Source organism: Gallinula chloropus (assembly GCF_964237585.1).
Source record: "Gallinula chloropus genome assembly, chromosome: 5".
NCBI lineage: Eukaryota > Metazoa > Chordata > Aves > Gruiformes > Rallidae > Gallinula > Gallinula chloropus.
In genome coordinates, this window is record NC_140090.1 from 8,567,860 (window position 1) to 8,593,407 (window position 25,548).

Genomic DNA, 25,548 nt, shown 5'->3' on the forward strand with positions numbered 1-25,548 from the left:
GGGCGCGTCCCGCTCCCGGCTCAGCCCCGGCTCCCGCTCAGCCGGTCCCGGTCCCGGCGGGAGGCGCGGGGCGGTGCCGAGCGGGGCGGCACCGGGCGGAGAGGGCGGGCGGCCCCCGCCGGGCGGAGCTGTCGCGGCGCCCCGGGGTGCGGAGCCGCCGCAGCCGGAGCCCCCCCCTCCCCTCCCCCGGTCGCTCGGAGGCGCCGGGAGCCGCGGGCGCCCCGTGCCCGCCCGGCGCCGTAGCCCGCAGCCCGCCGCGCCGCCGGAGCCGGTGCGCGCTGCGGCGGTGGCGGCAACATGAACCAGACGGCGACGGTGTCCCACCACGTCCAGTGCCAGTCCTCCCGGGCCGTCAAGGTAGGGCTCGGGCGGGACGGGACGGGGCGGGGCGGGCGGCTGCCGCGGCGGGGCTTCCCCGGCCCGTCGGCGGGCGAGCGCGGAGCTGCCGCCTCTGCGTCCGTCGGCCCAGCGGGGAGGAACCGTGCCGGGCACGGGGAAAGTTTGCTCGAGGTTAGGGCGGAACGCCGGAGCGCGGCGGGGCGGTGGAAGCGGCGCGGGGCGCGTTGCCGGCAACTTTGCCCGGGGCTTTCACCGTGCGCTGCGCGTCGCCCGGGGGGCGGCTCTGCGGGACCGGCCGGGGATCCGCCGCTGTCGGCTGCTCCATCTCCGGGTCCCTGCGCGGGTTTCCTCCAAAAGTCTGCCCTGGAGGAGTTGGCGGCAGGGCACGGAGCCGTTGTTGCCCCTCTCGGTTATTACTGTGTAGTAAGGCATGGTGAGAGGCTGCGGTTGAAGAGTAAGTACCACGTAGAAACGACTTGTTGGTCTTGATTTTGCCGTTGCCTGATCGGAACGACCCAGGAAGGCACAAGGTTGTGTGTTTGCTGGCTTTTTGCCCTCATGTGTGGGGGACGCGTGTGGGTGCTGTGGCTGGGCAGTGAGGATGATGGCAGGGAAGACCCCAGGGGGATAGCGGGCTGTCGCCTTCACTGCCTCCTTCCCCAGCATCTGACACCATCATTCTGCCTTGGCATTGATCGAAAACTACTTTCCAGCCGAGGTATTGCTTTCTGCAGTGACAACATGAAATCCCTAAACAGATTTGTATTCACCAGGAAGTATCTCTGCAGAAATAAGCGGGTTTTCCTGAGGTAGCAACACAATTAGTGACCACATATGTGTATTGATTCTTAGTTCTGAAAATAACACATCGAGAAATTTTACACCAGCTACTCTGTTGCTTCAAATGATGTGAAAGCTTGAAAAGTTCACTTGGGTGCTTTGCTGTCAGTGACTCAGGATCAGCCAGTGTGTGGCTACATGCAGGTTTGTGCCGTGCGACAGAAGCTGCTGGGGCTTTGCTCCCTCACCAGGCAAAGTTGGAAGATTTGGGATGGTTTGGCTTCTCAGAAGGAGCAGCTGAACTGCCCATCGTGTTAGCAAACTGTCAGCTGGGCTTTATCCAGTTAGTGCTGGGAATAAAAGTCTTGACTGAGAGCTGAGGCATGAGGGGTTTAGAGGTATAAATCTCCTATTAGCTCTGTGATTTTTATATAGGCTGCATCACACTTCGCAGCGCATCATCAGTAATGCAGAATGTCTCCAGGCTCGTGGATGAAGTGGGGATTGACTTGGGGCTCCAATGTAAGGTGTAACCATGTCCATCACACCATAAATGGCCGGTTAGTTCATGCACAAGTGGGCAAGGTCACAGGAAGTGATGAATTACATCTGCCCTGGCCACTTCAGAGGTCAGTGTATGTAATATTAAATCCCAAGGTACCGGGATGCTCAGTGTGGTGCTTGCCCTGGGCAGTATTCCTCTCTTACATTTGGGACAGCCAATGCTAATTTTTCCTGGGCAGAAACATTTATTAAATTAATCTGACTGGACTGCTATGCCAAAACAACAACAACCAATATCAATATGGCATTAAAAAAAAAAGACCCAGACGAGTCAATAGTCTTCAAAAAGAGAGACCATGAATCAGGCCCTTCGAGACATGAGTCTGTTTTACAACCAACACGGCAATACCGATGCCATTAGAAAACTGTCTCATTTTTCTGCTCTTAATTCAATGTGTCAGGTGTAAAATGTGCTTTATAAATAGTTCCAAGTGCTTCCACGCTAGGCAACTGGATACTCCATGAGAAAGTATTTATGACTGCAGACACGGTAACTGCCCTATAGTAATGCCAACCTTGTATTGGAGATGACTTTGAAAATATGTCATTAGTGACCAGAGAAACATAAATTACACATTAATCATAACTTGCCAAGAAACAGTGCTAGTTCCAGCAATTATGAAAAATCAAGAAAAAGGGTTATGGGAAAATTTCACACCTACTGGAATGAGATCTATGAAACCCCCTTCTTTTTTCTCTTTTTGTTGTGCTTTGTTGTCCCCAGCCCAGGGATCCGTGGCACCTCAGTGCCTGTGTGTTACCACCCATGTCACGTTACTTCCCAGTGTTCTTTGGATCAGGTACTCACCGCTCCATAATGCAGTGTAAACTTTTGGATCCATGTAGAAAGAAGTAGAATGATCCACTTGTCCAGTAAATTGACTCATTCAAACTCTACCCATGATGGTCCCTGCTCTGAACCCCCTGGGGACTGCAGGGGGGCTGGTGCCTGGCCGTAGGGGCATCCCCACTCCTTGCTCTCTCACATCCTTCTTTGTTGAGGGAAAGGTGCAACTTGCTGCATCCGTGAGAACAGAGACAGCTGCATCCAAAGCAGAGTTGGTGATGGAGAAACAAGTTGACAGAGGAAATAGAATATGAAGCAAGAAAAAAGCCCCGAGACAGCAAACCCCTTGGATAAAATGCAAAATCTCCTAATAAAGCCTCCTTTTACCTCTAAGCCTTTTTGCAGCTTTTCTGAAATGCTTGCAGATCTTAGCACCTTGCTGACACATCTACGAATAATGATCTTTCACTCGGAGATCTGTAACAAAAACTTGCAGGGTGTAGCTGGGAATGCTAAATGCCTGCCTTATTCCTGTGCCTTTACAGCCTCCACTTCAGGAGCCCCCCCAAGGGCAACGAACCCAGTTTTATTCTTCATGTTCTTGGCTCATCTTGTCAACACACCAAGTAAATTGGCTTTTCCAGGGGAATCACTCCGTTGTTGTGCACTTTCATGTTGTGCTGATGGCCAAATGATTTCCCCCCAGAAAAAGCCCGTTAAGAAATTGTTTGCCTTGTTTGGAGGGGAAAAAAAGAAGAAAAAACCCAAACCCAACATGCTACAATGCAGAAATAGTAAAGAATTACTGTCTTGGTTAGCTATGGTCTGCTATTATAAATTCCTTCAAATCAAACATTTGTACTATAATTACAGGGGCTGAGGAACAGAAATACTTAAGTCTTGCTCTTAACACAGTTGGGGCTACGATTTGCACTTAAAAAAAGAAAAAAAAAGATAAAAAGAGGAGTTAAGCTAATAATTCTGTGGCTTTCTACATTCTTTAATAATAAAACATTCTCTACCCAGATCATGACTCTCTGCTGTTATCAACCTAATATTGATCCGACTGTGAGCTGGATCATGGTAGGAGTTACTAACTGGCATTTCAGAAGCACATAATTACTGTGTAATATAATATGTATGTTATACCCTTTTACTCTACTCTTCCTTCTTCCCTGACTTCCTTTCACTTTTATTTATTCATTAGCTTTTAGATTGTAAACTATAAAAGGCAAGTGCAGATACATCCTTAGCAGAAACTCTGCAGCAAGTTTCATCAGTATCCAGGGACAGCCTCAGGAATTTTTACATTTCGGGTTTATTGTAGTCATGGTTTAACACTCACTAATTGATGAATAGTAGTTTACTAATGGCTTTCTTATTTACAATGAGGTTGGGGAGCACATATTTGAAGGGGGTTTGTTGTGTTCCCTGTAGATTTATATGTCTGTGTTTACTGCAAGTGAGATCTTTCACACTAAACCTGCACTGTACCAGGAAACATCTGCCTGCTCCTACAATCTGCTGTATGTACACCTCCTCCTAAAGAGAGAGATACTAATACTGTGTTTATAAAGGCTGCTCAGTAATACTTTTCAGGTTGAAACTTCAGGTAGTTAGATCTTTAAGTGCCCACAGGATGTGCACGAAACAGGCTCTGTGCAGGTATGGGAATCATGCAAATCTACCAGCTGTTTGGGAAATAAATCCCTTAAAATGAGAACAGCATTTCTGAAATCCATTACATCAAAACCCAGTCACTAGCAGATAATCTCAGTGAGGGTTCAATTATGAATTATCCAGGATAATACGTTACAAAGGGCACGAGTGAGACGGGGCTGTGCCGTTGTTGGGAAGGCAGCCTGTGGCAGTGGAATAATGCAAAAAAGGAAAAAAAGGTGGGACTTCCAAAATGAATAGGTTTGTGTGGTGTTCTGTTTAAGGCATCGGGTGGCTAGAGCACTGCTGTGCCATGTGGAAGCACGTTGGTGTTGCCACATGAGGAACTGCAGATGGGGGAAGCAGAGGGTGGAGGTGACAGTGGAGGCTGGAGGCAGACCTCCAGATGGGAAGGCATCCAGATGGGTCATGCCCCTGGATGTGGCCATCTCAAAATGTACACCTAGAAAACGGAACTATTTTTCTTTCTGCTGGGCAAATGTGCAGTGTCATTGAGTTTATCCTGTTCCTAAGACTCTGAAGGAGCTTACTGACCTTTAGGGGACACCAAAAGTGGTGATAGCATTAATCCAATAGACTGGCTTGGAGTGTGGGATAAAAACCTTGAGTCTTGTTCCCTCAAAGTGTTTCAGGCTCTTTTGCATCCCTATCATCTGCAGTTGCTTTTCTGCTTTCGTGGAAAACTGGTTTTGCTCACATTTGGGTTGAGTGGAGTTGCTGGTGTGATTTATTAGTGTTTTGCAGACCAAAGATACAGCCACGATGACACACATGTATGTATGGGGAGAACAAGCTGGAGGTCTCTAGATGGAAATGTGAAGAGCTAATTGCAACTTGTAAATGTTCCCATTTCCACGTGTTACCTTCCTGTATTGTTTCAGTCTCCCTGCCAACATCTGTGCCACCAGAGAATAATCAGTGCCTTTCCTTTTGGAACAACCCATCCTTCATTCTAAGGAGATTCAGGGTTGCAAATAAAAAGCTGCAGGAATGAGGAAAAAACCCATTCAAAATACTCCTAATTCCCTCTTCAAGTCTATGAAGAAACAATTCTATGTCCAAGGAAACATCAAGATTCGTTTTGTTTAGGTGACTTTAGTTTTACTTGTGTGATTTTCAGTTGGTACCAGTTGGAAGAAAACCAGTACTGGTAAAAACCCACCAACTCACAGTACTATTAGAAAAGCAAAGAGATGCTCTCAGATCCCAACTCACTCTGTAAGGAGCAGTGCAGGTCTGATGCTGGGGCACAGTGTATCCCAGCAGCAATTGCCCAGCTCTCCACAGCAGAGGTGGAAAGCGACTGGGGCCGTTCCTCCTTGGGCTGCCCTGAACTCACAGGTGGGTTATGCTGGTTGGCTCTTCCTTGCCTGCACAAATGCTGATGAGCTGTCAGAACTTCCCGTTCTTAATTCCCTGCTCCTTTCATAAAACTTAATTAGCAAAAGGTGTAAGTGTTGGGTACTTCCATATGTCTAAGTATATATACTGAGTCTGTGGTATAAGATTTGATATATGTAATATATATTGGCATTGGCACCCCCCAGTTTATTCCCATACTTATACACTATATAGCTTTCAATTTAATGATGACACTAAGAATTTAGAAGGCAGTCACTTTAAAACTAATATACACAAATATACATAAACATTCTGATGAATTCTATTTAACGATAGGTTAGTACTTTCCTGGGTTATAGTCATAAAACAGTTTTCCTGCTGCAAGTCATTACTTTAAGAAGCGTGGCATTAAGTTTGATTCTCTTTGAAGCCACCTAAGATATAGGTCTGTGAGTGTTAGATAACACTTTACTGAAAGGACACCACATCATGAGGAATTGAATCTCAGTCTTTAACCCAAAACTTGTTTACTAACTCTGTAAAGGTAATTTTGTGCTTGTTTTGTTCGCTATTTCATTCTTAAACTTTGCCTGGTAAGACTTGCATGCTGTCCACCAACTGAACATTGTTTTGGAATTTATTTAGGGGCTTTCATGTTTAAAGGTTTGTATTTGAGGTCCTCAAATTGAGTAGTAAATGTTAAATTATGCAACATCCAGGTTAGTGATGGCACTGTGTTAATCACTTGACATTTTTTTTGCTCGGTGACTTTGACTTTTACGGTGCTGACAACACCCAGTGTTACTGGCAGTAAGTGCCAGAAGGAAAGGCTCATCTTATGAACCTACAACCTGACCTCTGTGATTCCTAAAAATGAGGAACCATGTAGTGGCAGAATCACAGAATGCCTCAGGGGCGTTTTGTTTCATGGAAGTAGAATTAGACTCCCAGGTTCATTACGCTGTGAATGGAGTTAAGAGTGACTCACAGCAATATATGCCAACCCAAGGCACCTAAGGGAAAGCCACACCTAGCATCAGAATCATCAGCTTAATTAAAGACTCTCCACAGTCCTAAGCTGTGAAGTTAATGCATCTGCTGCAGATGAAGGCATGATTTATTTCATACTGAATTTAACCAGTATAATAGTTTGAGTGAATTATGCTTTAAAATGGTCATTTCTCAGTGTTGATGGCAAAGGAAGCACCAGCTGGAAGAGCAATGTTGGGCAGGTGCTGTGAGCATCTAACGGTTCTCATCCCCTTATCAGGAGTGCCAGAAGGAGGGAGGGTACTGGTGCTATCCAGGGGCTTCAAGGGAAGTCCAAGGATGTTTAAAGCTTTGTGTTAATGATGCAGGTCTTGAGCAGCTGAGGATATATGAGAAAAATAATATGAAATTTTAGTTTGGGAAGAGGGAGACTGGAACTGAACCGGTTTGTGACTCTGCAAGCCAGCCAGCTGCTCAGTTTGAGTTTGTGTGTGACCACACCGAGGGAAACATGTGGAAGGCGAGCCCTGCAGAAGGTTTACAGAAAGCTGAGAGGCAAACAGAGGTGGTATCTGAAGCACATCTCCAGGCAGCTTGGCAGGAGGAGGCAGAGATGCAGGAGTCATAGGAAGACGGGATCTCAGAGTGCGACTGACTGTTGCGAGGCATTGGCAAGTCAAGAATGACCAGGCAGGAGTATTGTATTTTAGCTTCGGCTAAAAGGACGTTACAGAGATATTGGCTGTTGGATTAGATTGCATTGCTAGATCTGGGCAGCCACACTGAAATTGTTACAGAAAGTCACTGCCTTAAAGAGGGACCAGGAGACAGAGATAACGTACTTTTACTGAGAACTGCCAGGGGTGAGGTTTGCAACGTGTCTCAGCGTGGCCCCATAGAAGCAACGTAGCCCAGTGTCCACAAACATCATGCTGGGGAAAAACTGCTTTGCCCACATTAAATAGGCTTTCTATGTCTAGTTCCATTCACTTTTTATATCTGTATGTATATTTGGAAAAGTTAGGCAGCAAGCAGAAGAAACCTATAAAAATATAAACTCAGGGTTACCTACAGTTAGGTCCCTTGTTTTGGGTAGGAACATTGAAACAGCAACAGAAAAGTGCCAAACCCATGAGTTTGTTGGAAAAGTAATGACAATAATTATGCAAATTTCCCCCCTTTAAAAAAATGTTTTGGAAGCACACAAAGATAATATTTTGGTAATCTTGGCCCAAATTTAGCTACCTGTGCAAAGAAGTGCTTTAGCACTGTGAGAGGCAGTGACAGTACGTAGGTGTTAATTTGTCTTTTCAATATGCTAAATTGTTTTAAACTTCTGCAATGTTTTAATTGGTGTAGCTTATAAAAATGAATGTAACAATAATATTAATCCTACCGTTTATTGTAAAACCCGATTTACCTTTCTAAGTAAGAGATGTCAGGTATAGTAATCCAGTGACTCAGAGATTTCTAAGAATTTTTACGTTAACACAATTGTGGAGAAATCAAGATGAAAGCTCCTTGTGTAACCAAGTGTGCAAGCTCCAGTGATTTACAGGAGCGAACATCAGAGGCGCTTAGTGGGTTGCTAGGCACAGAAAAATGGGTGCTATTATATTAAAGGACACTTAGGTGGTTTTATTTTCCTATGGCTTGCTAGCACTTAATATCAAATTTGCTTTAAAGTTTGTATCATTAAGAAGAAGAATGTGGTCTGCAAAGGCAAGCCAGTTCTTTATGGAGCTAATCCTGTTCCTCCTCCTGCCACCAACTCCTGGGTGATCGCGGTGCCTGACCCCTTGAGTAATCCCTGTTCTCCCTGGTGCTAGTTGTGTTTCTCCCAAGGAGAAGGACCTGGCTGGTGTGGTGCCCTGCGGGGGTTCATCAGAGTGCCCTGCTTTTCGTCTGTAGGTGCAGTAGGTAAAGACTTTCCTCACCCTGTGGATAAGTGAGATGCAAATTCTTTCTGTGCTGACAGAACCGAGACCTGCTGAAGGCTTTTTCATGGGGGCAGGAGAAAGCGGGAGCAGATGCTGGTGCCCGGCGGTGGCACTGGTGGCAGTAAATGCTCTGATCATGCTCCTGCATAAGGTGGGGGAATTTCCTGGCAGGGAAAGGTACTGGAGCTTTGCTCTGAGCTCTCCAACACTGTGATTCCATGCACCGAAGTCCATTAAGTTTAAGGGATGCTGGTCTCCAAAGCTGTCAGATGCCAGTGGTGGAGCGTGTGCTGAGAGCTCCTCCAGGCACCCCGTGTCCTCACCCCCTGCCATGGAGGAAGTGATCACTCTGTGCTCTGCCAACTTTGTACGTCTGGCACTGGATTTAATTTTCAGTACAACAGTTGAGGTGTGAAGAAATTTTATTTAAATAATATTGGCTTATTAGCCTTGTTTGTGTTTTTGGAGTTGTGGTTTCAGCAATGTAAAGGCAAGTGTCTCTCCCTTGGCTTGCTTTTCCCTGGATATTATAGATGAATAGCAGGTTTACATTTTGAAATAAACTTTTTTCTTTTGTAAAATCAATTGCTCAGGCAGGAGAATTCCTGACTTCCTAATTAAGCAATTCATCTAAAAGAAATCTTTTTTTCCCTTCCCTTTAGAGCATTAAACACTTACTCAGCTTGAAAGCCGCATCAGTCTGCCAGCGCAGGATTAATGCCACGAACATTTCTCTTCATATTTGCTGCAGAGATGACCCGCAGACATGAGCTCCGTGTTAAAAAATAGCTTTTATAATTCCTTCTGCATGGTAACAGAGAGCCGAAACCTGCCTCTGTCTTCCTTTATTTCTTCTTGCTGGCTGGAGCAGAGGAGCTGGTGCAAGACCTGGCACCCCCTCCCCAGTAGCTCATCCGGCCCCTCACCCATCCCTGCTGCCTCCTCAGCTGCTGGCTTCACTTTGAGGCAGTGGTGGGTCTGGTGTTGCCACATCCCCCTCTCTGTGTGCACTGCTGGAGCATTGGCATGTGTGCCTACAAGCACATGTAACCTGGCACTGTCCTAAAACCTGAACCACAGGTGGCCCACTGAGCAGCAGGAAGACAGTGGGCTCACTGTGGCTCTTTGGATAAAGCTAGGGAAGGGAGATGACCTGTTATTTTTTCCTTTAAACTCTTTGCCTTTTGTCAGTATAGGTAGGTTTGGGCATGTTCTGAGGTTACAATCACAGCTCCTGAATGCTGAAAGCAATCCAGGCCCCAAAGCTTTCGAGCCTTCCCAACACCTGCATTGTACCAGCAAATCGAACCCAGTGCATCTGGTGCGGAGCAGCACAGCGGTCTGTCCGTTCAGTCTCTGCCCTGACCTTGCTCCTCATGAGTTTGGAAGGAAATTGCTGTGTTTCTGTTTTGGTCCCTTGTGAGACGTATTAGTTTCTGCAGCTTCTAACAATCCTTGTCCCCCTCTCCTGCTAATCCAAACCTGTAAAAGCATCTCAGTGTTGCTGGAATGACTGATGAAAGTTTTGCTTGCTGTAATTTATACACATATCTATAATTATTTAGTTGACCTTGTTGGGTTTTTTTTCTTTGTACAGGACACAGTGTCTAATGACTGGAGCTAAAAACTGCAAAACTGGAGTTTGGGGTAGGCTCCCAAGCTCAGTTACCTCTGGTGGTAACAGTGTCCGTCCCAGAAGAGATTCTGCTCCTCTCTGTTTACAGTGTTGAGCTTTTCCATCGAATTGAGGCAAACTGTTTCTCTTTCAGAGGTGAGAGGAAACCTTCTGCTGATTTACCATGGTGCCACAGTTCAGCTGAATGTCACAGCAACCTTAGGGCTGTGACTCAAGGAGATGAGGTCCCTCACTTTCTTTCCCTTTGTGCTGTAGTGCAAGGGGTTTGTGGATTTGTCTTTCCTTCTGAGTGCCAGTGTTTGCAGGCTGTTGGTGTGGCAGAGTCATGAACAAGTGACCAGCTGTGGCAAAAAGGGGATTGTTGCCAGCCACTGGACAGACTGGAGGGAATCGCCTCCGGCTTCATCCTGGCATTACTCAGTTGAGCAAAGCCTGGGGCAGCAGTATTTTGGGGGGGAAAAGGAGGAAAAAGAGAAAGGATGGCAAGTGGAAGGAAAAGACTGAATAACAAGAAAAGGAAAAAACTGAATCCCTTGGAGCTACTCAGTGACCTCAGGAGACATGTTGGTTGCACATCATACATACCCCATTTGTGTGCAATGCTAGACTCGCTGAGTTTTGCTTTACACCGTGAGGTGACAGGACTGTGCTCATGCAAGAAATGTTTTCAGCCAGTTTTCCACACAATAGTATCTGACTTCTGGAAGTCAATACAACCAAGGATTTGTCTGTTTAAAGACCATATGCTACCCATGCCTCTCTTTCCTTGGGATGGTTTTTGAGCTGTGAGTTCCCCACAGTTGCCTTTGGTAGAATCTCAGGTTGCACCCATGAGTATGTATTTTTGGTCTGGATTTAGTCTGGAGTTTGAAGAATCTCAGTTTTGTAATTCAACAGCTGTACCCTATTTTCTGGGAACATTAATGTCTCTGAAATTTGATTATGCAAATATTTGCAGAGGGCAAACAAAAGCTCAGCAAAAACAAATCTATAAAATAATTAAGAAAATATTATTTTTTTTCTATTTTCATAGTATTTTCTCCTCTCTAAACATTTCCCAAACTCTCTGGATGTTTCTTTCCTCTCAGTGATTTAGAATTCTCTATTTGCATCCCAAGCAAGGTTAAATTTACCCATCAAACAGCTGATGCCATTTTAAGATATGTTAAAGATATTTTTGGCAGTATTGTATTGTTTCAAATAACCTTACTAGCATCATCAGAATATGACACCAAGCACTGCTCAGGTTTGAGGACTCTTAAAGAGTGAAGAAAAAGACTTTTAGATGGCCATTGAATTTAGGCGTCTTGGTTATTGGTGAGCAGTTTTCAACGTCTAGTGCTTAAATACCAAGCCACTGACCTGGGGGTTATACTGTGAAATAGATATATTTAATGGGTAACTAAATAGTTCTGTTTGGTTGTTTGCTGTTTTTCTGTAAGGGTTTTGGATTTCTCAGTTGTCTCTCATCATACGTGTTGGCCTGAAACTCTGTAGGGTCACTGTGGCAATCCTGAGGCAGTGAAGTTAAGTTTGGATTGAGCTTTGGACACTCTGAACCAAGCTGTTGAAGTATCCAAAGCACCAGCTGAAGCCCCAGGTAGGCTGAGTCAAGCATGCAGCCCATGCTGCCAACTTGCCAAAATCAGGTGGTGGGAAGCCATGTCAGGTCATTAGAGGTAACATGGGAGCCCTTCTCTGCTTCTGGTAGCTTTGGAAGTGAGAGACTTTGCTCCCCACCTGGCCTTGTATTCCTGGCACAGTGCTGTAATTCTTGTACTGGGTTGGCACTGCACAAAATCAATGTATTTATAGTCTCGGGCAGCGCTCAGGATGAGCGTTATGCATAAAACTGCTTGCTGAAGTAACTCTCTGGCTGCTGCAAGGCAGCTGGGCCAATAGAGAATTTGGGTCACCATACCTAAGAAGATTCCTGTAATTAAAACAGCTTTTATAGAGCATATTTGCATTTTTACACAGAATCCCTGAAAAGCTTTTAAGTTTCAACCAATCTATCCCCTGAAACATACTCTTATATCTCCTGATCTGAAGCTGGAAATGATTTAGCACCAAATTCTGATAAAGCAAAAAAAAAATCTTTGCAGGATTTTCAAACCCTTATTCCTCAGGTTGAGAAAGATTTATAAACATGTTTTTTTCTGCATGTGTCACCCTCTGAGTACTCCATGTACAAAATAAAGCTGGTGTGGGTTACACGCCATGGAAATAAAAAAGGAACGAGTTTGAATGGAAAAAAACCCATTCCAGACTCAAGATTTTTACAGTTTTGAACTGTAATCAAAAAAGTCCTGTAACCTCTTGTTTGATGAACGCTGCTCACATTACAGGAAAAGTGCATTGCAAGATTTTGGAAAAGTGCCTGAAAATGATACAGTGGGCTCAGGAGAGGATTTATTTTATTTATTTATTTTTTATGGTATAGTATTTTTAAAACCATTAATTCTCAAGCCTGCTCCCACTCAGCTCAATTATTTTTTGAAGAGCAATGCATTGGGCTTATCATTTTACAGTATTTCTCCTATGTTGTTACTGTGGAGAAAGCAAACAGTATGTATCTGAGACCTCACAGAGCATTTTTCCATGATTTCTACATTTAGAGCAAAGGAGTTAAATTACTGAGATTACAGGTTAACACAAACTTTTACTTCTATTTAATAACTGCATTTATATTTTATCTGTTTAAATTAGAATGTTGAATGCATACTGGTATAGAAGATATGGAGTAGTGTGTGATAATGTAAGAATTCTCCAGAGCAGTACCATGAATGTTTGACAAAGTCTCATAATGTCAAAGTCTGAATTATTGAGTAGCTACAATTCTGCTGCAGAAAGTGCAATGTACATTAATAGACAGAAAGGGAAACCTGTTCCAGATGAAGTAGCTGCATAAATATATCATCTGAGTGGTTGATAAAGTAGCTAAATTACTGTAAACAAACAGTAAAGTGTCTTAGATGAATTATCTTGGAGAAGTTGCATTTTGGAAGAGTAGAAAGAAAAATGTAAATTGTAAATATATGAAGGGCAGAGGTGGGGTGGCAGTTTTTTGATGTACTGTGTAGGTGCTCTTGGCTATCTGTCTAATAAAGGTGGATTTCTTGTACAGTGAAGACTACCCCCTCTGACGCAGAGTAACTCAGAGCAGATGACAGTTGCTGTAAGATGGATACAACCTATTTTTCCCATTAAAGACTTATGATTCAAATATTTCTGGGCATTGTAAAGTGAAAATGTTCAGTAAAAGTAAAATGTTGAGACCATATACATCACCAGCTATAAGCCATCTTAATGCATAATTGAGTGAGAAATCAGCCCCTAGATGGGTGTTTCGTTAGCGAGCTCAGTTCTGCAGAGTGTCAGCTTCCTGGATGGATACTGCACAGTATCAGTTCAGCTTGCTTTTTTTTTTTTTACTTTATAATAATTTTGGCAGTTTTAGTTTGCAGGGAAAGATGCAGGCTGGAACTGATCACCCCTGCCCCTGAGGCTGAGGATGTCAACTACAGCTTTATGCAAAAAGCAGTTGTGGAAGCATCAAAGCTCCTGTCTGACAACCAGTGCCTAAATGCCATTGCCAGCAGGGGTGGGTAGGAGTTTTCAAGATGTAGCTAAGGTAGATCTTACTCCACAGAGTATACCTGGAATATCGTGTCCAGCTCCGGGGTCCCAGTATAAGACAGAGATGGACCCATTGGAGTGAGTCCAGGGGAAGGTCAGAACGATTCTCAGAGGGCTGAAGCACTTCTCCTATAGAGACAGGCTGAGAGAGTAGGGATTGTTCAGCCTGGAGAAGAGAATGCTCCAGGGAGACCTTACAGCAGCCTTCCAATACCTGAAGGGGCTACAGGAAAGCTGGAGAGGGACTGGTTACAAAGGGTTGGAGTGACAGCAGAAAGGGTAATGGTTTTAAGCCATTAAGCCTCCCTAAAGGAGGGGAGATTTAGATAGTAGAAAAAGATTCTTCTCTATGAGGGTGGTGAGGCACTGGACCAGGTTGTCCAGAGAACCTGTAGATGCCCCATCCCTGGAAGTGTTCAAGGCCAGGTTGGATGGGCCTCTAGGCAACCTGGGGTAGTTGAAGCTGTCTTTGCTCGTTGCAAGGAGGTTTGGACTAGATGACCTTTAAAGGTCCCTTTCCACCCAAACTATTCAATTAAAAAAAGGGGAAAATTAAAATTTCTAGCACTGGCTGCAGAGCTGTCAATAATATCCCCTCCCAGCTAACAAGAGGCAGCCTAGAAGAGATGGAAAATTTTTTCTCTTGTGGGATAGTACCTTACTTTGGGTAACTTCTTCTCTTTTTATTGTATTTTTGATCCTTCTTTCAGTGGAGAACTCTCACGTAGATCAAAAGGTTGTGGTAATGAGCTGAGCTGGTTGAGCTGAGCTGGTGAAGCTTTCAGAAGAACAGGGGAGGAAAACAGATCAAATACTCATAACTATTTTCAGTGAGGAGGCTTGCTTGAAAATACTGAATTCTGATTCAGAGTATTTTATTAAAATGATGCTTTAAAAAAAGATAAAAGTCTTTAAGAAAACTAAGATAGTAAGAAATGATACTAAAATTACCCTGTAACTCTTCTAAATTCAATATTATTTTATGTAACTAATATATTCATTATGATTTATGGGGAACATTGATGGCTACAAAAGCTAGATAATAGACTGGTTTTATCGTTTTTTGATACTAGACCTAATCCCACAATCATTATTTAATCAAAAGTTCTTCTTTCCAGAGGTTTTCCTGCATGTGTTTTAGTTGAAGATGTCTTTGAGTCAGGTCTGTGAAATTTAAAATTTTCTGTAGATGACAATTAATTCTTTTCATTTTCAAAAAACACATGAAGAAATAATCAAATTCTTGCCACATGCCAACATGATGAGTAATTAGGCACTGTTAATTCCCTTTATGAAGGGCACGAAGGCAAAGGAAACCTAAATGTCTCGTTCAAGGCTGCAGAGGAATTAAAGATGATGAGACATTGAGTTTTCCTCTCTCTTTTCAATGCCCAGTTGAAATTCAACAATATTCAGGAGGAAAATTACAGACATAAGAGTTTGTAAAAGAGAATCAAAAGATGGAAGCTCAGCAAAATGAAGGAGTGCCTCATTTCAACCCATCCTTTCCACCAAATGACAACTCCTTGGTTAGCAAAGACTCTTGAGGTAGAACATCTAGGTGGAGAGCGTTGCACATCTTTGTGATCCGTCTCCAAACCTCCAATCTTGTTCCTTTTTAAGACTGAGTAGCCAAAGTCCCATTGGCTTTTAAGAGGACAGAGGCACTGGATAGATGGGTTCTGAATTCTCCTGTTAAAATACAGTTATGGTATTTAAGTAAAGCAACTGCCTCTAAGATAAATCAGACCTGAACATGGAAGGATGATTGGGGGGCAAAGTGTATAAAAAACCCCTCCAAAGTCTGAACTTGATTGGCCTCTAAAGCTTCATCTCAAATTTAAGACTTGCTGCCAAATGTTCAGGTATCCATTGAGGCACAGGTCAGCCTTAGGCCCTCAGACAAAGTGTGCAGTGGTGCTGTTGATGCATTTGTCCCTGTAACTCACCACATCACCAGATACATCCCTTTGCCAGTGGCACAGCACCCATGGGGTGGGGGGAAGAGTCGCTCCTGGCCCCGTTTCCTCCTGTTTGCATTCCTTAGCCAGAGCAGAGAGCTCTGCTGGGGCAATAATGGAACAGCAGTGTTTGTGTGTGGGAGAGGCTGGAACGAATGCCCTGTGGGATCACATACTTTTCATTTACTACTGTGTGGAGAATTGCTTATAAATGTTCCACTTTCAAATTACCGCTTCCTTCTAATTTCCCATTTTAATTTATTTTTAGTCTTCATCAATAATGGTTTTGGCAATCCAGATTATTTCACTTTATTTCCCTAGATACTTTTTATGGTTTGCACTTAAAAAACCCCAATATCCCATTGAATAAAGTTTAGCATTTATGCCTAATTTTCTTGAAGATGAACAAGAAAAAAATTACTGTGGTGGTTCTGTGTTCAAAGTAGGTTGGGGTTTTTTTTTGTCTTTCAGCCAGGATTTATATTGTTTGTGTTTACCTTTCCTAAAAAGGCAGAAAGATCTACAGTTTGGAGGAAATATACTCTATATGAATAACTTAATTATCTTCACATTGCCAAAGTAATGAACTGGTGTAGTTACAATCTTCATTGCTGAGTGAAGAACAGAGCAGGGATTCAAAAAATAAGCAAGACATCTAATAAAAATCTTCCTTGTCCAACCACATTTGATTGATTTGCTTGTCTTTCAGTGAGAAATGCCACAGAGCTGGAGAATCCGTTTGGTGCTCTCTCTGCTGAAGGAGTTTGACTTATGTTTTTTAATAATGTAGCTTTATATTTAGTGGCGACTTACAAAGATTTTCCCCTTCCTTCCCTGAAGGCAAGATATGATCCAAGTTGCCTGATCAAATGAAAGCTGGTGGTGTTGAGTGTAATCAACATCTATCAAATGGTCTTATTAGGCAACTTAATAGTACAACATTCTTGAGGCTGACTCTGGGGCTTATTGGATACATCATTTCTCTGTAGAGTACTGAACAAGCTGGAGGAATATACAGCACGTATAATGTGTGCTGTAGTAGCATGCTGATCGAATGTGGATGGAATCAAATAGTAAACCTGGAGTAACTGTTGAAATCTGCTGCAGATGCTGAGTGTAATTGATAAATAACTGTTAATAACCGGTGTGGTGACAGTTTTGGTATGCATGTGCTCAGAAGCCCTTTGTTTTAAAGGGAAGTTCAAGGACATCTGGATTTTTCTTGGGTTCCAATAGCAAGGCTGCACTGCAGCTGCTTTGCTTTGCCTTTTTGCTGCCCAGCAGCCTCATGCAGCCATGCTGGGGAGGAGCCAGCTGTGCTGCACAGAGGCCTTTTTGGGCTCGGGTGAATTTGGTTAATCAGAGCTGGGTAGGAGCCCACAGAAGGTTACACCGGCTCAGCTGATGTGTGGTGACTGTCAGCTGCTGGAATGGGACTGCATCTGACCATGGGTTTTGAACCCTTTGTCACTGGGTTTCAGCACTGGTTTTGAAAGCATGTGATTGCCTTGTTAATGAGTACACTGAGAGCAAGAATAAATGGCGTCTCTGCTATGGCACAAAGACCTGAATGTTTAAGCACATTAAATTCACACAAAATAACAGATGACTTCAGGATTTAGTGTGATGATAGGCCCAGTGATCTTCTCCTCCTTAATCCCATTTGAGTAGGTGGATCTTGGACAATTAAGACTTGGAGCCTGCCAATGATTATGTCAATTTTACTGCCAGCTTCTAAATTTTATTTAATTACTGTGAAATTCACTTTAGGTTTCTGATCCAATAACATTATAGTAATTAGTGACCTAACAGACATGCAATACTGCAGCAGTCATTTTGATGAAGATTTTGTTGGTTAAAAGAAGATCAGGCACTTTAATTAAGTGTGACTATGAAAATGGAGGACCAGCACAGGCTGGAGAAGAGAGAAGGTCTTGCCTCTGTAGATGTGTGCTGTCAGGACAGCCAGGTCTGTCAGCCAGGACAGGCAGCTAGTGAGGTGTCTGAGGAGGTGGAGTAATTCCCATGGGTGACCAAGACCTTCAGCCCCTTAAAAAGCAGCTGATGAGATTTTCCTCTGTCTGAAGCCTCCTCTGGAGATCTAGGGCTGGAAGGGACCTGAGACAGGTCTTTAGAGAGAGTTGGAAAGGGCATTTACACCTGCAGTGCTAAAAGCTGTGTTTGTGTGTGCTAGGAGTGATAAAGCTGGACCCTCCTCAGGGACTCCTGGTGCTCCAGGACATTTCTTATGCAGCTGGAAAAGGCCACACTGAAATCCAGGATGGTCGTGGGGCAGAGCTGAAGGTGCAGCCACAAGCTCTGCAAAGGAACCACTGGACTCAAGTGTCATGTCATGTGTTGCTAAACTGGAAATCTGAAGAAGCCTTTTTAAAGCAGATGTTTATATTAAATCTCCCCATATGTGTGAGAATTAAGAAGTTGCTATTTTCAATGAGTAGCTTTGTTCCAAAGAAATTCTTTAGGGAATAAAATGAAGGCAATTTTCTCATTTTTGTATTAATACTTCAGTTAAATATTTATAAATAGAAGCTTCTGTGTGGTACTTTGAAGCCAGACTGTTTCTTAGATATGTGTTAGTGTCCAAATCTGTCACTATAATGTCCTAAATCCTTTAATTAGATTTGCCAGTTCGTAAGCAAAATAAAGTTTCTACATCAGATGTTTCTTTGAGACACAGAAGATGTTTCCTTAATGTTTTGGGTTATTTACATTTTCTGCAATGCAAATTCTAGACATAGTCTTACAGAAGGCTAAGTTAACTTGAAAAACAGAGGTCATATCAAAGCTGGTGTAGAGCTGTGGCTTGCTGGTTTTTGCTTTTTGTTGTTTCTAAATAAAAAAATCTTCAGAAATGAAAACTCCTCCTTCAGCTCAAGAGTTCATACAGTAGAAATTGCAATGAGACTTGTCTCTTATGTGGCAACAGACTTCCTTCTTCCCTTCCTTTCTCCTCCTTTTAACATTTTACATATGTTACAATATAAAATTCCCTGTAGATTAACAATATAAAAATATACTTATCAGATACACCTCTCTACCTGTCCCAGGAACTGTAGCATTTTACAGCAAGACTATCTTCTCTGTGGATGGAAAAGCTTTTCAGATCCATGGTTGTTAGCTGTGATATGAGAAAGCACAGCTAACACGATGAAACTGTCAGAGAGTCAGCATCAGGGAAGACTGATGAGCATTTACTTCATTAGTAAATTAATCCCCCATGTGCTTCTCACTGCTGAGTTTCAAAATAATGCAAGTCCAAAAATATAAACATATCTGTTGACCTGGAAGAAGGATGAAATATGATGTAAATATAGGTGTGCAGAGAAAATCACATGGGAGAAAAACAGCACTTCTTTTCAGTATAGATTATTCTAATAAGACATTAAGCTAAGAGCAGTCTGTAAACTACACATTTTTGAGGATTTAGAGATAAAAATGCTGTAAAAATTAAACTTCTTGCTCTATAAGGAATAAAAAATCTTAAAGTTGGTTTTGTAAATCATGCTTGACAGCCTGTGTCCTGTCCCCCCCAACTTAAAGCAATGGGGAATATTGAGACATTTTAAAGAGTAAAGAAATATCCTGGGTTTGGATGAGATAGGGTTAATTTTCTTTGTAGTAGCTAGTAAAATGCTGGATTTAGTATGAGAATAGTGTTGATAACACTGTGCCTTTTAGTTGTTGCTAGGTAGTTGTTATGTCCACACTAAGCCAAGGACTTTTCAGCTTCTCCTACCCTGTCAGGTGCATGAGAAGGTGGGAGAGCAAAGCCAGGGCAGCTGGACTGGCCAGAGGGATATTCCCTACTGTACAACTCCCAGTGTAACTGGGGAAACTTGTGAGGCAGATTCACTGCTGAGAAACAGACTGGGCATTGGGTTGTTTCCTTTTTCTTCCTTCTGCATGTGCTGAGCAATTGTATTTGTGCATCCCTTGTTCATCGTTGTTCTTGTCATCATCATCCTTTGTTATCCTATTAAACTGTCTTTATCTTCATCCACGAGTTTTTATTTCCATTCTTTTCCCCATCCCCTTGTGAGGAAGGGGTGAGCAAGCAGCTGGGTGGTGCTTCCTTACTGGCTGGGGTTAAACCACGACAACAAATAAATATTCATTCACTTTCCATCCCCCCTGATTTGTTAGGGTTGGTAGGATTAAGCAGGGAAGCAGCAGAAAGCTCACAGACCTTTCCAGAAGAGGAGCAGAAGGGTTGCAGGCAAGAACCTCTTTGGAGCTCTGAAAATGCTTTTAGAAAAAAGACAATCTTATTAGAGTTGATTTTACTGAAAATGGTGATAAAACACCTAATGTGCAGTGTGTGAAGCAGCTAGTTTTGACATTAAGGATGCAAAACAAATGCAAAATGCCATAAAATTGGAGCACTTTACAGAGTGTTAGAAGACTGACATTTCCCTTCCTCTGGCTGGGACTGTCAGAAGTTTCTGCATCTGACTTCTGTAACTCTGGTTACTGCCTTATGGCGGTGTTCACAACCACTGGCACCTCATGGGAGTCTCTCTGAGGATTTTTCCTGGAGATAAAAATTGTGTTTTCTTTAGATTCAATCCCATGGCAGCCCTGAAGATATTTTTGGTTAGTTTCTTACTGGAAACTGGAGACTTAAAAAGGCTAGAAACAACACTTAGGATTCCTCTTCTAAAAATGACATAATTTCCAGCTTCCAGTGAGGAATGAACTCCAGTACTGGATGAATTTGGTCTAATTTTTTTTCCACTCAGCTGGCTGCTCCAGATGTCCTGAGTAGGTTTATTACAGGGGAAATTTCTGGTGCTCCCTCCAGCTGCATCAACTCCAACCAACCCACCGTTTCGTGCTGTCAACCCTGTGCAGCCATGTGTTGCCTCTGTCTGTTGGGTGTCATCGAAGAGCCTTGGTGTAACTCCTGGTGCACAGTAAGTTAATTCATTTATTTGTGGAGTCAATAAAGTCTAATAAAAATGGAAAAAATGAGCACCTGTCTATTGATCTGGAGTTTGCTCTTCTGTGATAAGGAAACTCCTGTAGGTTAGCTCTGGAAAAGGAGGAGTACCCTATGCTGCCCAGCACTCTGTATGTGCAGTGAAATGCAGATGTGTGAACTGTTTTGGCAGAAGTAGCAGAGATGTTCAACAGCACCAGGACTTGTGTAGAAGCAGTTAATACAGCCAGGGCTGTAATGGACACGTTTTTGGGCAGTCCTGACTTACTACTGAGTAGCTGTCCAGGGAGGCAGAATTGAAAGCACATTTCTTAAGCTGATTAGTAATGACATATGCATAATCTTTAATAAGCTATTAATTAGAAAGGTACCTGCATTTACAGCCTCAACTGATACTGCAAAACTGAGCTCTGGAATAGCTGCTTATGCATGAGTAGCACAGACAGGCTGAGCTGGAGGCAGAGAGGAACTGCAGGCACACAAATCCCCCCAGTGTTTGAGTATATGCAAATAATACATTAATGTTCCATGAGGAATTTGTGATGGAATTACCATCCAGGTCACCAAACTGCATTTTTTTCTGTCCCAGGCTGAACTGCTCACAGAGAATAGATGGGGCTCGTGCCACTGCCATCCCCACGCTGCTCTGTGGAAGGCTGTCATTAATGATTAGAACTTCCATGTCTTTAATTAGTGGGATACATTAATTCAGTCTGATACAAAATGAACTTAAGGCTCTGTGGATTCTTATTGTGCTGTTTTAAAAACAGGGTTTCGTAACACAGCCTGAAATTTAGTTCACTGTGAGCTTTCTAGAAGTTGCAAACTGTCGGTGAGTTTGCACCCACTTTTTGACCAATATAGTTCATGACTCTGGGAAACAACATGAAAATTTGAGGGTTTGGAGAAGTTTCCTCATACTCATTATGTAACCCAGGATATTAGTGTTTTCAGGTTACTGTTATTTTTTGGTCCAAGTAAATAATTGCTTCTGTGCACAAAGTCCCTCCAAAAGAGACAGTCTGTATCTTCAGTATGGAAAAAGCCTCTCACTTACGGTGAGGAAAGGTTAATTAAGATTAAGTGGATCAGTGGTAAGGCCGAAAACACTACTGAGGTACATACACTACTCTTTCTCCTCCTCTGTCTCCTCCAGTCTAAAGCCTTCACTTATTTGGGCTGTGTCTTGACTCAGATGGGTTTAAGCACTGCTGATGTTTATTGCTTATCAATACCTGTGTAATATGACAGCATTATATTGACAGCTGTCTAATAGGACTTGCAGGTTTGTGTGCCTTATTGTAGAGACACGCCGTGCAGGTTACCTGGGTAACCTGGGGTTACCAGGACTCTGTGGTAACAGTTGATGCACATGAAAAAAGAGGTGATCCCTGCTCCTGAAGAAGTTGCCATCAAAGACAGGGGAGATGGCTTTGAGCTGGCTAGATGTGGGTATTCAGCATCATTTAGCATAGCCTTGGGTACCTGAAATAACCCTTCAGCTGACATGTATGACACTGTGCCTACAGGAGACCCATGTCCTTCTGGAGCATCAGCTGGAGGCCAGCTGTGGAACCCTGAAGCATATAACATGACCCTACAAACGTGTTTAAGCACCAGACTTACTCCAGGGATGCCCTATGTGTCTACTCAGAAAGGTGTTTGCAAGAAAACAGGCATCATCTAAGTACAGAAGTAGCTTAACTGCTCTCAAAGTTCTGGTAGGTGTTACTGCAGGGTAAAGTTTTAAAGAAAGAATAACGTGTCCTTCAGACAAAGCTTTGTAGATGTTTTTAGGGAGCTGTCTGGCAAGGGAGCTGCTACTAATTTATGGGCTCAGTTGTAATGCATATGAGCAAAAAGATTTTCCTAAATGCAGTTGAATGGCTTTATCATGTAGGCCAACTAATGCAAAATAACAATCTGATTACTCCCTTTTGTCTTGCAGCATTCAGTATTGATCTAACAAAAGTAGGAGCCAGATAAAGACCAGCACAGAGTTAAGTGACTAGTATAACTCATCCTCTCAGTTAAGCATTTCCAGAAAGAAAGAAGAGCTTATCTGGAGTCAGAGCTGCAACTGCCTGCGAGTTGCTTAAAGAAATGCCCTTGGTGCAATCCTTAGAAGCATGCACTTAATTTTACTTAAAATGCAGATGATTAGCTTTGAAATGCAAAGAACATAGCATAAATGTAATTTGAGGACAACATAATTAAAAATACCCAGATATTCTTTCTTTTGCTGTGGTCAGCAATGATATTATACTCTGCACCCCTATTGCACCTGCCAGGCAACATGGAGAAACAGGGATGGACGGGTAACGTAGTTTTGCGTGGCTGGGTTCTGGTGAAGAAGGCTGTGGCTACAGGGGTGGCTTCTGCAAGAAGCAGCCAGAAGCTCTCTGCAGGTCCAAGAGATAAACACCAGCCAGCTCAAGGCTGTTGCTGACCAAGGCTGAGCCCATCAGTGATGGTCACAGCGCCTCTGGGAATCACAGTTAAGAAGAAAAAACCCACAAGCAGCCGCTTTTTGCCACCAGAGAAGGGAGTGAGAAGATGTAAGGAACTCTGCAGACAGCAAGGCTGGGGAGGGAAGGGAGGAAGCGCCCCAAATGCCAGAGAGAAAGGTGTCCCTGCAGCCTGCAGAGAAACCCATGGTGGAGCAGGTGTCCCCATGGAAAAGGATGAGTCCCCACCTGCAGCCCGTGGAGAGGCCCCTCTCTGGGTGGGAGCAGGTGGAGACATACAGTAGATGCTATGACCTGCATTTGAGCAAGCTTCTGCCAGTGCTTGCACCTGTGGAGAGGGACAGAGACACTGAAATGAGAGAGACCCATGCTGGATAGAGCAGCTTTGGTGGGCAGCTGATCTCCAACCAGGGCCAAATCACCACAACAGGCTTGCTAGAAAAGGTCAAGAAATGAATGTGTACATTACCAAGGGTATTTTCAGTGTTTTCTTTTGAAGGTCTTGCTTCAGGAGGGAAAGCTGGGCTTCCTAAAATCATGCATGACTTGAGTGACTACCTACACAGCTAGGTAATGGAGTATATTAGTTAAGAAAAGGGTTTTCCTTGAAGTTTTGCCATTCCTTTAGAGCTTGTGGGAAGAGGCATTAGGTTGCTACCCAGAGACTTGAATCTTCTGAGGATCAGCCAGGTAATGATTTTTCTCAGCAAATGAGTTTTGCAGGAGAGAAACCTACATTTTCATTTCACAGGGGAAGAAATCCTGTTCTGTGCATGTTGCACCATGCTGGGCGTGCTTCACGATGCGTGGACCGTTCCCCGTGGCATGGGGCAGCAGGGGTATGTCCCTGCTCAGCCTCATGTTGCTCCTCAAACTGTTGTGTCTGTTTGGGCAGTTTGTCCCAGTTAAGCCATTGTGTTACCCTCTCTGTGCTTCCAGAGTGGCTAAAGTTGAAGCCCAGAACTGGTACAGATAGGTAACACATAGGGAGAATCCTTTCATTAGCATGTATCCCCCGAGATTACTGGTTTATAATAACTAATCAGGATTATCAGTGTACAAGATTTGCACTCTGCACTTACATGGCAGTACCATGCAGGAATTAGTACAACATTTTCTGAAACTAGAACCTAAGAGAACTGGCTGGCACTGCACCTTTTTGTTCCTGTCAGCAGCAACAGCAGGAGAAGCAGGAGAGGATGAGAAATGTGGTCTGTGAGCCTTTTGAGGAGAGAGGGAGTGGGAGAAGAGGTGCCAAGCCTCAGGTATAGATAAGGTATTTCTACAAGGGTCAGCTGACAGCCTTGCTCTAAAACATACTATAAATCGTTCCTGCTGCCTCTGGTGAAAGCAAAAGTGCAAGTTATCTTGAGGTACCTTACTGTTTGCAAATATGTAACAAGTTTTTCCTGCAGAAATGGACATTTTCATTCCTTTCATCCTGCAACCGAGGAACAATATGGTACAATGTAGTTTTCTAGTTTTAATCTTTTACTTTGCTCTTATATTGTTCCAGAATCTGCTGGGAAAGGAAATATAAAACTAGTCAAATAGGATTTTTGAATATGTAAATTTTAACTCTAGGTGCAACTGGAAGTTCATTAGCTTGCTTAAAGGTTGTTTTCAGGAAAAGTTTAATAGACTCCAACCACTAATCTTATCACTGGGTTGCACTTGCTACATGTATGAGTGAAATTTAGGAAGGCTGAATAGCAGGAATGTGTCTTGGGTTGACAAGAGCAGTGCTGCACTGCAAAAAAGACCATGAAGTATATGAGCAACTGCAGCTTACAAGGCAGAGGAGAAGATCACCTCAGTACAGTCAACTAAAGTCACCTGAAACCCCAGCAGTTTGGGCAGCCTCCCTGCATTACAAGGGCTTTTCCATGCAGCCATTTCTGTTCCTTGCTGGGACAGATTGGCACTGATAGTGCTGGGAGGCTGATTGTGGTAACTATTTTTATATTCAGAGAAGGGATAAGTAAATCAACCCAATTTAAATTGTCTGCAATCTTCATTATTTTATCTGTCTTCACCTTTGCAAAACCAAATATTCAAATTATTTTGATTTCTCCTTATGCAGTGTCTTAAATGTTATGCTTGGAGGCTCATTCAGTCCCATCTCCTAGAGACAGCAAGCTCTGAAATGTGTTTAATTACTTCTGTGTTATGCCTGGTAAGTTAGGTCAGGCTGCAGTTCTTGGGAGTGGAAGTGCACGTTTGGTCTGTACCAAAAGTGATGCAGAGAGAACCCCATGTCCCTGCCCCTCTGACCTAACATAGGTCAACTGAAATTTTGCTCTGCTGTAGCCCATGTGCTTCACCCATCCAATGTCTGTCCACCCTCATTGTTTTGGGTAGGAGTGGATGTGTGTGGTGAAAAACAGCGGTGAAGGAGCGTACCAGCAAGCTGTTAACAGAGAGATAAAAATAGCATCTTGTGCTTTATGTCATCTGAAATGA

General features: G+C 43.3%; 1 protein-coding gene across 2 annotated transcripts in view; it reads left to right on the forward strand.

The window, feature by feature from the left end:
* Positions 1-297: 297 nt before the first annotated feature.
* The window catches only part of DPP10 (dipeptidyl peptidase like 10), a gene marked incomplete at both ends in the record, with an annotated part of 501,348 nt that continues 476,097 nt past the window's right edge, over positions 298-25,548 (forward strand). For both annotated transcript variants that reach the window (XM_084265745.1, XM_084265746.1), the window contains one exon: positions 298-357. In XM_084265745.1, coding sequence (XP_084121871.1) covers positions 298-357 — 60 coding nt within the window. The remainder of the gene's footprint in view (positions 358-25,548) is intronic.